Source organism: Gymnoscopelus braueri (genome assembly GCF_963280865.1).
Source record: "Gymnoscopelus braueri genome assembly, chromosome: 14".
NCBI classification, from domain to species: domain Eukaryota; kingdom Metazoa; phylum Chordata; class Actinopteri; order Myctophiformes; family Myctophidae; genus Gymnoscopelus; species Gymnoscopelus braueri.
The window spans coordinates 25,548,102-25,561,383 of record NC_137619.1 but is presented as its reverse complement, the minus strand read 5'-3'; the positions used below and the strand labels follow the sequence as shown (position 1 = coordinate 25,561,383).

At 41.4% G+C, this 13,282-nt stretch overlaps 1 protein-coding gene across 1 annotated transcript in view; it reads left to right on the top strand.

Annotated features, from left to right (window-relative positions):
- kcnh1a (potassium voltage-gated channel, subfamily H (eag-related), member 1a) overlaps nucleotides 1–13,282 on the top strand; it is a gene marked incomplete at both ends in the record, with an annotated part of 53,817 nt that overhangs the window by 9,917 nt on the left and 30,618 nt on the right. The window contains 3 exons of the mRNA XM_080449641.1: nucleotides 89–217; nucleotides 5,260–5,378; nucleotides 6,169–6,561. Of these exons, the coding sequence (XP_080305767.1) occupies nucleotides 89–217; nucleotides 5,260–5,378; nucleotides 6,169–6,561 (641 nt within the window). The remainder of the gene's footprint in view (nucleotides 1–88; nucleotides 218–5,259; nucleotides 5,379–6,168; nucleotides 6,562–13,282) is intronic.

Below are 13,282 nucleotides of genomic sequence, written 5' to 3'. Positions count from 1 at the left end.
ATATGGATTTCTACTTTATTTATTTAAAATGATTGGCTGCAAAATAATTAAATGAGGATCAATCATCTTTTCCCCCCTTTTGTTTCAGGAACACCTGTTTGGTTCTTTGTAAAAATTGCTCCCATTCGAAATGAACAAGAGAAGGTTGTTCTATTTCTCTGCCAGTTCAGTGACATCACAGCCTTCAAACAGCCCATTGAGGATGACTCTACCAAAGGTTGGCATCAGTAAATTAATCTCCTGCTTGGTTTCTATACTGTATCTCCTGTCAGATGTGTTTTAAAGTTAAATTTTGCATTGTGAAACGATGCTACCAACCAATATTTGCACATCCGTGTTTCCCCCCTCCTTTCTTAAGCACGTTGTGAAAACCCAGTTCAACCTCCTCCTAATAATAGTTAAAGCGGCACTACTGTATGTAACTTTTTTTTAAGGAATAAAATGTAATTTTGACCAATCTGTATGGTAGAGTATGTTAATACATTATAACTTATACAATTGTATTTGGTCTCCCTGCTCTTCTATTGAGACATTTAGATCGTGTCAAAGGTCATGTCTCTCACCTAGACACTTGATGTGACACAAATGTTGACCTGATGGTCAAGATTCAATGTATCCCCTGAGCAAGCAGGCTCAGGGGTAAATGGGCTCAATGGTAAAAATGTCAGCACTTGCGCAGGAAACCGGGTTCAAATCCGGGGTAGAAGAGGACAGTTACAGAGCGCAGCTTTAAGACTGGGGGCTCCCCTCCTGAGCTCTTGCCAGATTTGTTCAAACGATTTGGCACCACCCTTTAAAATCTGCTCCCACACTTATGCTTCCCAATACTACGTTACAGCTGATTTTCCAGCACAAGAGTACTGCCCCTGATATGAGCTGAATGGCCATTAATACAATCTGTATCCATGCAAAAAGAAAACAATTTAATTGCTAGATACAGTATTTAAATCTACTAATTCACATAAAATGATAACATAATTATGAGAAACAGCTTTATACACACAGCCATAGTCTGTGTGTATAACGGGGGATTTATTTCATAGAAAGGGATTGGGGACCCAGGGGGAGAGGTGGCTTGTTTTAAAAAAACAGCTTTCTCTTCCCATTGTTAATCCATTGCTACAAATCTTAAGGCAGAAGGTAAAAAATGTACATGTGAGTACTTGGGTACTCTAGCCCCCATCACATCTGTTTTCACCTGCTCTCTGCTCATCTGTGTTGGATTCCTTCTGTTTTTTATTCATCCCATTTTTCACAGATCTCTACGCTAACTATTGTTAGTGTGGTTGTGGTTGCCCTAACAGGGCAACCAGACTATAGTACTCTACCAAGTATGTTTATTCTTCTTCTAGATAAACTTTATTTTGTTGCGCTACTCCTCCCACAGTTTTTTTTCCCAATTTCGTGCCATATGTCAAAATGACCGGCTTCATCGAGAATCACAGGCTTGTACTTTGCTAAGACATTGGTTACATAGTTTAATTGATATTTATTTATTAGTGCATTCAATTTCCCCATCCACTTTAATGGGAAAATGAAAAAAATCAAATTCAAGTATTTTTTTCTCAGAAACCGTGAAGGCTAGAGTTACAAGACTTGGAGGGGAGGTTCATAATTTAGTGCGAAATTATTAAAAAAATAACTATATAATTCGGCCATATGGTGGCGCTATAAAAGCCCACTTTACGTTTTGGCCTATAACTCTTGAACCGTAGGTCGTAAAATAAAATAAAAAACCCTAGATTCCTTGGGTCATGACGCAACTCCCTATATAGGCCACGCCCATTTGTTTCTGGATACAATTTCCGCCATTTAGAATTTTCTTCAAAACACACTTTTAGCTCCTCCTCCCACATATTTTGTCCAAATTTCACAAAAATCGGTACACATGATCTCTGGACCAATGTGATAAACATCTCAAAGCGGAATTCTGATAGTCCATACCGTTCGTCCGTAATTGGCTTCCAAAGTTAGTGGGAGGGGCCCGTTTTACAAAGAATGCCAAAAATCACGAACAAAACGTCCAATCAATCCCAAATTGGAATCACATGTCGAGGGTGGTTTACTCAACAAATCCCCAAAAGCATTTCCACTTTGATCCATAGGGGGCGCCACAAATGCGCAAAATGTAACCGTTTGATGCAAAAACATGATTTTTGGGGGGATCAGTTCTCTCAAAAAGAAAAGCAAGCGATATAAGGAGTGACATGACGATGTCATTGTTCCGCTACATTTGTGGGAGGGGCCTGTTTCCCGGCGGCCGCGACCCGCGTCGGCGCAACCACACTTTGCAATTTCCCAGAATTGCGACGCGTCTAGTTATATTACATTTCTATAAGCCCAATTTTAGACCAAGTAGTCTACAGGTAGGCCACTCCCATGCTACGTAAATGTTTGGGGAATAGAAACCTCGGTCAAACATTGACATTGACATTAACAAACATTGAAGTCAGAAAGAGTACTGGTAGTAGGGGGTACTAAGCACAAAAAATGGCCAAATCGTTACGCGGCGGATAAAAGCATGAAATTTGATACAGATGTCCCTTGGGTCATCCTAAAACATCCTAGAAGGGGTGCCCAAAAAAATCTCAAACAGGAAGTGAGTTATGGACAAAATTCAAAATGGCCACCTAAACTGTTGACCGTTGACTCAAAAGACACCAAAAGAATCTCCAAAAAGCATAAAATTTGGCACATATGTCCCTTGGGTCATCCCTAGAAGGGGTGCCCAAAGGAATCTGAAACAGGAAGTGAGTTATGGACTAAATTGAAAATGGCCGCCTAGCTTGTCGATTGACTCAAAAGACAACTAAAGAATCTCATAAAAGCATACAATTTGGCACACATGTCCTTTTGGTCATCCTAAGACATCCTAGAAGGGGTGCCCAAAAAAATCTTAAGCAGGAACTGAGTTATTGACAAAATTGAAAATGGCCGCCTACAGTGTTATCCATTGACTCAAAAGACAACTAAAGAATCTCATAAAAGCATACAATTTGGCATACATGTCCCTTGGGTCATCCCAAGACATCCCAGAAGGGGTGCCCAGAAAAATCTTAAACAGGAAGTGAGTCATTGACAAAATTGAAAATGACCGTCTACAGTGTTGTCGATTGACTCAAAAGACAACTAAAGAATCTCATAAAAGCATACAATTTGGCATACATGTCCCTTGGGTCATCCTAAGACATCCTAGAAGGGGTGCCTGAAATTATCTGAAACAGGAAGTGAGTTATTGACTAAATTGAAAATGGCCGTGTACAGTGTTGACAGACGATGCAAAAGACACTCATAAAAAATAATCTCATATAAAAGCATGAAATTTGGTACAAATGTCCCTTGGGTGATCTGAATGCATCCTAAGGGGTGCCAAAAAAAGTTGTAATAGTCTCTCAATGGAAAACACTCCTCCCACACGGGCTGCACTGCTACAATATTCAAATCGAGCAGCCAATCTGGCATTTGGTCCAGAAGCCTGAAAGCTATGCAATCTCTACCATCTCCTGACAAATATGGATGGATTAAAGTCGCTGATTCGTGGACACCTTTATGGACACTCTTGCCAGAGGCTGCTTAAGTTTGTAGAGAACTCAAGTGTGGCTGCAAAGCTGAGCCCTTCTGTTCGAGAAAGTGTAGATGCCGGGATGCTGGGTTACCTTGCAGAGCATTATGCCAATGTGCTGGTAATTGCGAAATGGCACACATGAATACATGTACTAGTTACTAAACACTAATCACAAAAAAACAGTAATGATCAAGAAGAAAATACATGAGAAGATAGAGTGTAAAACAAGCAAGAAGATGTAGAGTGCAAAATAAATAAGATGCAGAGAGTAAAATAAGAATATGCAGAGTAAAATAAATAAGAATATGCAGAGAGTTAGATAAATAAAGAAGATTCAAAGAGTACAATAAAAAAATAATGCAGAAAGTAAAATGAATAAGTGATGTAGAAATGAAAACAGAAGGTAGACTACAAAATACGGCAGGTTATGCACTGCATAACCTGTCGTATTGAGTCTGCATAATATGCAGACTGCCATGGTCAACTGTTTAAACAGCCATTTAGAATTTCTTCAACATGGTCCCTTCCTAAAAAGTTTAATAAACAAGCAAATAAATAACCTCTTCTAGGATATATTAAGAAGCACTCAATGTACGTACCAAATTATACACTTTTATGACGTCACATTATGTTTTCTTTTGTGTCAACTGCTTTAGGCGGTCACTTCCTGTTTAAAACCTTTTTGGGCACCCCTTGTAGGATGCGTTCAGATCACCCAAGGGACATAGGTACCACATTTCATGCTTTTATGAGATTCTTTAGGTATCTTGCATCATCTTTCAACACTGTAGGCGGCCATTTTCAATTTAGTCAATAACTCACTTCCTGTTTCAGATTATTTTGGGCACCCCTTCTAGGATGTGTTAGGATGACCCAAGGGACATATGTGCCAAATTGTATGCTTTTTGGAGATTCTATAGGCTTTTTGAGTCAATCGCCAGCACTGTAGGCGGCCATTTTCAATTTAGTCAATAACTCACTTCCTGTTGAAGACTTTTTTGGGCACCCCTTCTAGGATGTCTTAGGATGACCCAAGGGACATGTGTGACACATTTTATAGTTTTTGGAGATTCTTTAGTTGTCTTTTGAGTCAATCGACAACACTAGGCGGCCATTTTAAATTTAGTCAATAACTCACTTCCTGTTGAAGACTTTTTTGGGCACCCCTTCTAGGATGTCTTAGGATGACCCAAGGGACATGTGTGCCACATTTTATGCTTTTTGGAGATTCTTTTGGTGTCTTTTGAGTCAACGGTCAACAGTTTAGGTGGCCATTTTGGATTTTGTCCATAACTCACTTCCTGTTTAAGATTTTTTTGGGCACCCCTTCTAGGATGTTTTAGGATGACCCAAGGGACATCTGTATCAAATTTCATGCTTTTATCCGCCGCGTAACGATTTTTCACTTAGTACCCCCTACATGGTGACAGTTTGGTGTATGTAAAATGTGACTGTTGTGTGGATGATTAACATGCACACAACTTTGCGAACTGTACAGTCACTGAATAACTACTCACTGAATGTATGGTCAAATTAAAAGTCGAGGTATAGTATGTTTATATCTGCACATTTTTAGCCGTAGATTTTGTGATTGCATCTGTGAATAGAATATACATGTCTAACAGAAAATATCTGATATCAAGAAATCATCATCTTATGAGTTGACACATTGTTCCTGATATGTTTATCCTCAGGTTGGGGAAAGTTTGCTCGTCTGACTCGTGCCCTAACTAGCAGCAGAGGCGTGTTACAACAGCTGCAGCCCACAGTTCACAAGGGAGAGAATGTCCACAAGCACTCCCGCTTAGCTGAGGTACTGCATGGCGATGAGTTACTTTATGAATGACGAGAAAAACGCTGTACACTGCTTTTCATGCTCCCAAATATTTAAATGAACACTATCACTATCAACATTATCTTTATGCTGTTGTATTGTTGTAGGGTCAACATTCCATTTGCAGTCATAATACAGTATTCTGTGTGTGCCTGATACGCTTCTTAAGTTGTGCTGAAAAGTTAAATCTGTGATTTTGAAAACTACAACCCTTACTTCCCATTTTGTAGCCACTACCTGTGTTAGTCGTGACATTGTCCATTTTTTGTAGAGTTCACGGAAAAGCAATCTTGACTGTTTGACTTCATTGCCTGAAGGAAGCCAAACCAAAATAAGTTTTCCTCTTATGTACCTGTACACAAGATGTAACAAGATGTACAACCTTGAACCCTGAACCTTGAACTTCAGACGATATGAATCAGGTTGATGAAATAGCGGTTATAGACTGTCAAAACGGACAGAAGTTTCCCTGTCAGTATGGGTTTTATCATGAACATATGCGTTTCTATAGACTATGATAATAATCAGCTTCTGAAATGTATGTCCTTTAATAGAAACTATGTATGTTTGGATTCGGTACTTCGGTAGTTTTGTCATGGTATAACAGTGAGCTAGTAGCTTATTTTAGGCTACCCAAACAGGATGGATATTCTTGAGCAGATGAGACAGAGGCCCAAGGGTCCAGGGCCCATGTCTGTCCCCCAGGTATTTTTGGCCTCTGTATGTCTGATTACTTAATTTATTAGCTGGAATGCGCTCTTCTTGGCAGGTACTACAGCTCGGCTCTGACATTCTACCCCAGTACAAGCAGGAGACCCCCAAGACGCCCCCCCACATCATCCTCCACTACTGCCTGTTCAAGACCACCTGGGACTGGGTTATTCTCATCCTCACCTTCTACACAGCCATCATGGTGCCCTACAATGTCTCCTTTAAGACCAAGCAGAACAATGTGACATGGCTGGTGGTGGACAGCATTGTGGACGTCATCTTCCTGGTGGACATCGTCTTAAACTTCCACACAACGTTTGTGGGACCCGCAGGCGAGGTAATATCAGACCCGAAGCTGATTCGAATGAACTACCTGAAGACCTGGTTCGTCATTGACCTGCTGTCATGCCTGCCCTATGATGTCATCAATGCTTTTGAGAACGTAGATGAGGTTAGTGGAGAATTTTCTTTTGGAACTTGGGGTAAAAAAAATGTAAACGTTTTTCGGCCACAGTGTAGTCAGTGGGAAAGGGATAGTTGAGATTTCTTCGTAGCCCATCAAATTAATCATGAACAGATCCGTATATCTCTGACATGTTTTGGTCATTTTTTATTAGACCTTTATTTATACAGATAAATCCATTTGAGATGAAAGAGCTCTTTATTGAGGGAGCCATGTTCATTTGAGGTTAAGAAGCAGAAATGAATAGCATTTGTCGAAAATGTCTTTACAAATATCATGTCAGTCCAACGACATTTTTCTGTGGGAAACTGTTAGGAAGGTGCAGGATGTGATTAAAAACCATTAACCTTTTGTACTAGCCTTTGAAACAAATTCTATCCCTTAAAGGAGAGATCCGGACATTTTAAGTGTTATCTTTGATGTGTCGCTAATCACTCACCAACATTGAAAGGGACGTTTAGTTATTCCAGAGAGTTCCCTGTCGTTCAGTCTGGCGACCCCCTCCGTTGGCATAATGGGAGCCTGTGTAAGAGTGAAAATCGTCTACCTGGCGTCTGTGGAAGAAACAAGCAACCAGCGTCATCTCGTTCTGCACGAACGATAGCTCGTTCGCGACATTCAGTGCATGTTTGAGTATCATGAGACTCCACGATGAGCAGTAGTAGAGAAAAAACTAACTTTGCATCGGTTATAATAGACGATTTTCACTCTTACACGGGCTCCCATTATGCCAATGGAGGGGGTCGCCAGACTGAACGACAGGGAACTCTCTGGAATAACTCAACATCCCTTTCAATGTTGGTGAGTGATTAGCGACACATCAAAGATAACACTTAAAATGTCCGGATCTCTCCTTTAACTCTGTCTTCCTAACCACCACTACGGTGCAACAGAACAGGTCATAACTTTTAAAGCTGATGTCATCAAAACATGAATCAACCTACAAACAAAAGACAACATACACCAGGGAGTAAGGATCAGGGAATAGATAGACACAAAACCAACACTGAAAGTCTTTCTGCCGTACTCTCTGGTCGATCAGTCAAAGACTGTTCCTGTTCTGAATCCCAGCCTCCCTGCCTGCTCTGTTGTCTTCTTCCTTTTCTGGCTATTTCAGTTCTTGTGGTGGTTGAGAGAGTGCTACAGTGCTATGTCAAATATTCACAGGTGACACTCATACTATTTCAATATGTGACATCTCAAACACATGAAAATCCCACACTGGAGTGGCAGGTAATGTATCCCTTGTCTACGTATGTGTAGAATTACAGACTTACTCTAAACTGTTTTGTAAATCCAGACTTTAGGATTGCTGTAATCTAAAACTCCATCCCAAAACTAAGAATTGGACATCCTGAACTTAGTTGATCCAACTTGCCTGCGATATACCAAACATCTTTTTTGTTGTTCTCTCTCCACAAATCCTTTATGATAACAGAATGTCATAAAAAGCACATCTTGGCGAACATTTGCCTCATTCTATTATGGAGCTCTCACTATTTAATCAACAAAGTACCACGCTCTTCTCATAACTTTTTTTTTTTTTTTTTTGCATTGTGGCCTAGACATTTTTTACAAAATTTTGAATTTAAGAGAATATTTGGCTATTTTCAAGTTAAACAAATGGATTATGCAATTTGAAGTCTTTGTGTTATCATTGATCGATAGCTAGATAGTGTGTCAGTGTTTTTCTTCTGTCGCTGTGGTTAAAACAAGACGTGTAAACGTCTGGTGTAAACAAGATGGGGTCTATTAATGACATGGCTATATGTGGATCTTGGACTTGATGTGGCCAGTCTTTTACGTCAGTACTATAACGTCAGCAATCTCCATATTTTGACTGCCCAGTTCATGATTAATCAGAAAGGATTCTTAAAAGTAAATAAAAAAATATTTTTAAGTAATTCTTCATTCATTGAAATGGCTCAATCATACTTGCCATAAATGCTCTATGGTAAAGGCCAATGACAGTGCCAAAGTCTGCTATTCCATTTATCAAAACAGAAATTAGTTGTTTCTTTCAATCTATACTTTTTCTCAAGCAAGTATTTTGAGACGGTCGCTTTGTCTTGGTATAACATGTATTACGTCTTACACTGACCCCTCATAATAACATTGCTGTTTTATAGTGCATTGTACTGTTTTTGTTGTTTGTTGTCGTTTTCAAGGCTTGTAAAGTCTGTGCTCTCTTGGTCAGTAGCTTGTGTTCTCTGTTTACACAACACTATTATTTTACAGCATTACAAACTAACATACATTCACACAATAAGCCTACAACCAACACCACTTGTACCTGCATCTTATTGAAATTCACCTCCATCTCCGAGATGCCATCATTATGCCTGAAGAGAGCTGGCCACGCGCACGCGCACACACACACACCACACACACACACACACACACACACACACACACACACACACACACACACACACACACACACACACACACACACACACACACACACACACACACACACACACACACACACACAGATTAAATGTAGCCCCTGGGCTCTGCTTGCCAGTGTTCGTTACATCTATGGATCATAGTGTGTATGTGCCGGCACATGTGTGTGCTCGCGTGCAAGTGTGCGTGCGTGCATGCGCGCAACTACTCTATGTGGTTCTGGGACAGAGCATGTGTGTAAAATGCTGTCATTGCTTTTAATGTCCCAATGTGTCAGTCAGAGGCAGGAGAGTGTATGTTAGCTCTTAGGGACGGGGGGGACGGGGGACGGGGGGGACGGGGGACGGGGGGGCAGGCGGTCTGCTTCCAATGCGCACACAAGGCACTGCGAAATGCTGTGGTCACGCTTAACAGACTTGCTTGTGGGCAGTCATCAGCATCCATGTGAGCAGTAGGTGCAGGTGCAGCACTTTCCTCCATTCTAGTCTTTCAACATTTCAGCAGCCTAATCGCTGATGGGGTCAAGAGGCCTCGAGGTCAGACAAATCACATTACAAGTCAGAGGTCAGGAGAAGGGGAAAAACACTGGCATGTTGTCATCTGAAATCACTATGAAGTCATGGACTTCCCTTTAGAATAACTGTTGTGCCATGTTAGGCATGTTTATCGTATTTGTACAATAAAATTTTCTTTTTGCCTCGCTAGCAATGTGGCTCTATAGCAATGTCAGTCGGTCCGTCCATCCTACAACATATCTCGAGAAGATTAGCTTGATTGCCATGGAATCTTCTGTCTACCTTCATGCTCCCCAGAGGATGGCCCCTATTGATTTAGTTGACCCTCATGGCCTTTCCTCTAATGCCAACCTTAGGCTCGAATTTCGTCTTTGCGCTCAAGATATCTCATAATCTAATAGGCAGATTGCAGGATGAACCATGCTGATTGTGGTGCCCCACTGCCCCCATTGCCTTTCGTCTAGTGTCACCTTTGGGCCAAAATGTCCGGTTAGGTGTAAGGAGCAACACAACCTCTGGGAGGTTGTGCTGACTTTTAGACTCAGACTCTTAGGGCAGTATCTTCCGCCCTGCACAAAAAGGCACAAACGGGGAGTGAATTTGTATTTTTGTCTCCGCCAGGCCGAAGGCATGGCGAGAGAGTATGTTTTACCCCCTGTCCGTCCGTCCGTGTGTCCGTGTGTCCGTGTGTGTGTGTGTGTGTGTCCGTCTGTCACCAGCTAATCTCCGGCACCGTTGGCCCGGTCGCTCCGAAACTGTGCACACACACTCCCTGGATGCCAATTCAGAACTTCTGCCCCAAATCTTTCACATGTGCCTGTTATAGCGCCACCAGGAGGCCGATTTGTGCAAAACCCATTTTTTTATATTACTCCTACAAATTTTATCCAAACGTCATGCAAATCAGTACACAGTATCACTATAGTCATGTGATCAACACTGATCTGTCCAATTTCCCATATTCTATCCTCATTGCCTAAGGTTGGCTTCCAAAGTTTGCAGGATTGGTCCGTTTTGAACAAAATGCCTCAAAGTATACACACAGCTTGCGATTTCCGTGAAATTTCACACGCACATTCCCACTAAGCCGAGGAAGAAATGCCACCCTTCTCACATTGGCCTGTTATAGCGCCACCAGCAGGTCTAATGTAGCAAAACACATTTTTGGAACAAAATGCCTCAAATCATGAATGCAGTGTCAATGCAAGAATAAATGGCACGGTTGGCACCCTTTTCACATTGGCCTATTATAGCGCCACCAGGAGGCCAGAATAACGTACCTGACCTGGCGGAGACCTGTGCTCCGAGGAGCACTTTTTCTAGTTTTTTTTTTTTTCCTATCTTCCGACCAACAACGCAGTTGTCATCTTTACACTTTGCCCCGTTGTCTAAATGATCATGGCGCCTATTTAGCACCGATGTGTGTTGGTCTTAAAATGAGGTGTGGTCTGGCACATCAGAGCGCACTGCCATCTTATGCCCAGAGTTTGTGTTTTGCGTTTAGACCAGCCCTATGGAATGTATGGAATGCACATGCTAATAAAAAACATATTTAAAATATTGATTTGATGCTCATATTAACAGTAGGAAGTATTAAGTAGTTTTTTATTTGCACATGCATTCCATAAAGTCCATAGGGCTGGACCACACATGGACAAAGATTAACTGTTTCTAAAATAAATATTTTAGTTATAGAGGGCAATTATATTGCATTAAGGCATATAAGGCTTATTGGCCAGGGATCCTTTTAACGCAGAGCGCTAACGTTTCCTTTGTATTTACGCGGTACCTCATTGGGATTAAGATATGCAGAGGTGGTTCACAATGCGCTCACACTGATTGCAATCAAAGTCCATCCAATTTCAACACAACACTTACGTAAGTTACGTTCAACAATTTAAGTGACAAGAGGTCAAAGTAAATAGTTTTTGTACTCAAACGGCACAAACAAATTTTCAAGCACTTGATTAATCCTGCTATGCGTCTCCAAAGAAAGATGAATGATGAGGAGAGAGAGGGAGGGAGCGAAACGGAGTGAAAAGGAGATACATTAATTTCCGTAAGTAGTGTTTCTATTTTTTTCTATGTGTTCACATACAGCTCATCATGTAAGAATGTTGTGAACCACTGCGTCCTGGCTTTCTTTATCTGCCTCTACTCAATGGACAGCAGTTAACAGTCTTATCCATAGCGATCCAACACAAGTACGCACAGGGACGCATGTCTTGTGCTTTAATTGGTGGTTTAAATAAAGAACAACGTAACTGACAATGAGCGAGTGATTATTAAGTTAATATATCATCGTGTTGTGTTTACTGCGAGCTGGTCACTTAAGCTTTTCCACAGCAGAAAATAGTTTGCTTCTCCTCCAATCCGTTATCTAAATACCAAGTGCACCAAGTTAAGACTAAGACATGCTTTCAAAGCATAATATTTTCTCTTTCACTAGAATGTACCATGTGTAGAGGGACAGGAAGGAGGTGTGATGTGATTACATACGGTCAGTACAATTCGAGCCCAGGTCGTGTGAGCTGGGAGTGTGTTCCATAGGGAGGGGCGGCAACTGAGAAGGCCCCGACACTCCAGGTCCGTAGGGATGTCCAGGAGGTTGGCATTGGAGGATTTTCTTCAGATAGTAGAGCGTAGACTAGAGACAGATGAAAGACATGAAACACACAGCTCATGCTGGAGTCAAACCAGATATGTCACAACCATATGGTTGGTACACTATCCATTCATCCACCGGTTTGCTCCTGAAAGAGTTGTGGGTTGCTCAAGGGCACTTCTGTAGGCTTCATGGCTTGTGTGCACTTCCAAGCATTGATCCTCTGATGATGGTCTTTAACCACTAGACTAGATCATCTGGGTTTGTACATGACATGTTTGATGTCAGTATAAGAATAAAAATACCTGGGCACTTCACTACAACGTCATCTCAGTTGGAGTTCCATATACCGTCATTATAGTATGCTTCTTATTTGTTTGCTTATTTGAATTATGTTCGATAGCACGTTTATTGAATATTAGTTTTGTCGTCGTTGAATTCACCACTTATTATTGATGAAGTGTCTTTTCTCTCACTTTTTTTCTTCTTTTTTTCTTTTTCATTCCTCTGTTCTGTTTGCATGGCCCCTCCCTCTTCTGCCTGTTCTCATGCATGGGACGTGATGGGAAGAATTGGAACCACCGAGCTGTCACTCAAGTAGGCTTCAGTTTGATTAGACTTCCATCATGATTCATGTTCTCTCTCCTCCACACAGCTCTGTCACACAAAGGACTTATTTATGTGACCATATACTTACTGTACCTACTACTTCTACTATGACCAAATTCATTTGACAATTACTCTGCAATACATTTTATGTTGATATCTTAAGGATATAACACAAACTGTACATTTGTTGGTATAGTATGAACACAAGTAAGACGCGCGAACGCTGGAAGCGAACGCAGCTCGAAAATATTGTGTATTTACGGACTTGTAATCCGTGTTATTTCACTGTGATGGGGAACATTGTGTGTGTGTGTGTGTGTGTGTGTGTGTGTGTGTGTGTGTGTGTGTGTGTGTGTGTGTGTGTGTGTGTGTGTGTGTGTGTGTGTGTGTGTGTGTGTGTGTGTGGTGTGCATTTAAATCAGAGCATTGTCTAAATTCCTGCACTCTGGCGCCCTCTACATAGGTAGTGCATGCACACAGACACACAGACAGACCCACAACCTGAGCAGGGTTACATAGTAAGCTCCACTTGGTCAGAGGCGCGGCTTCGCCGCGCCTCCTTCCGCGCCTC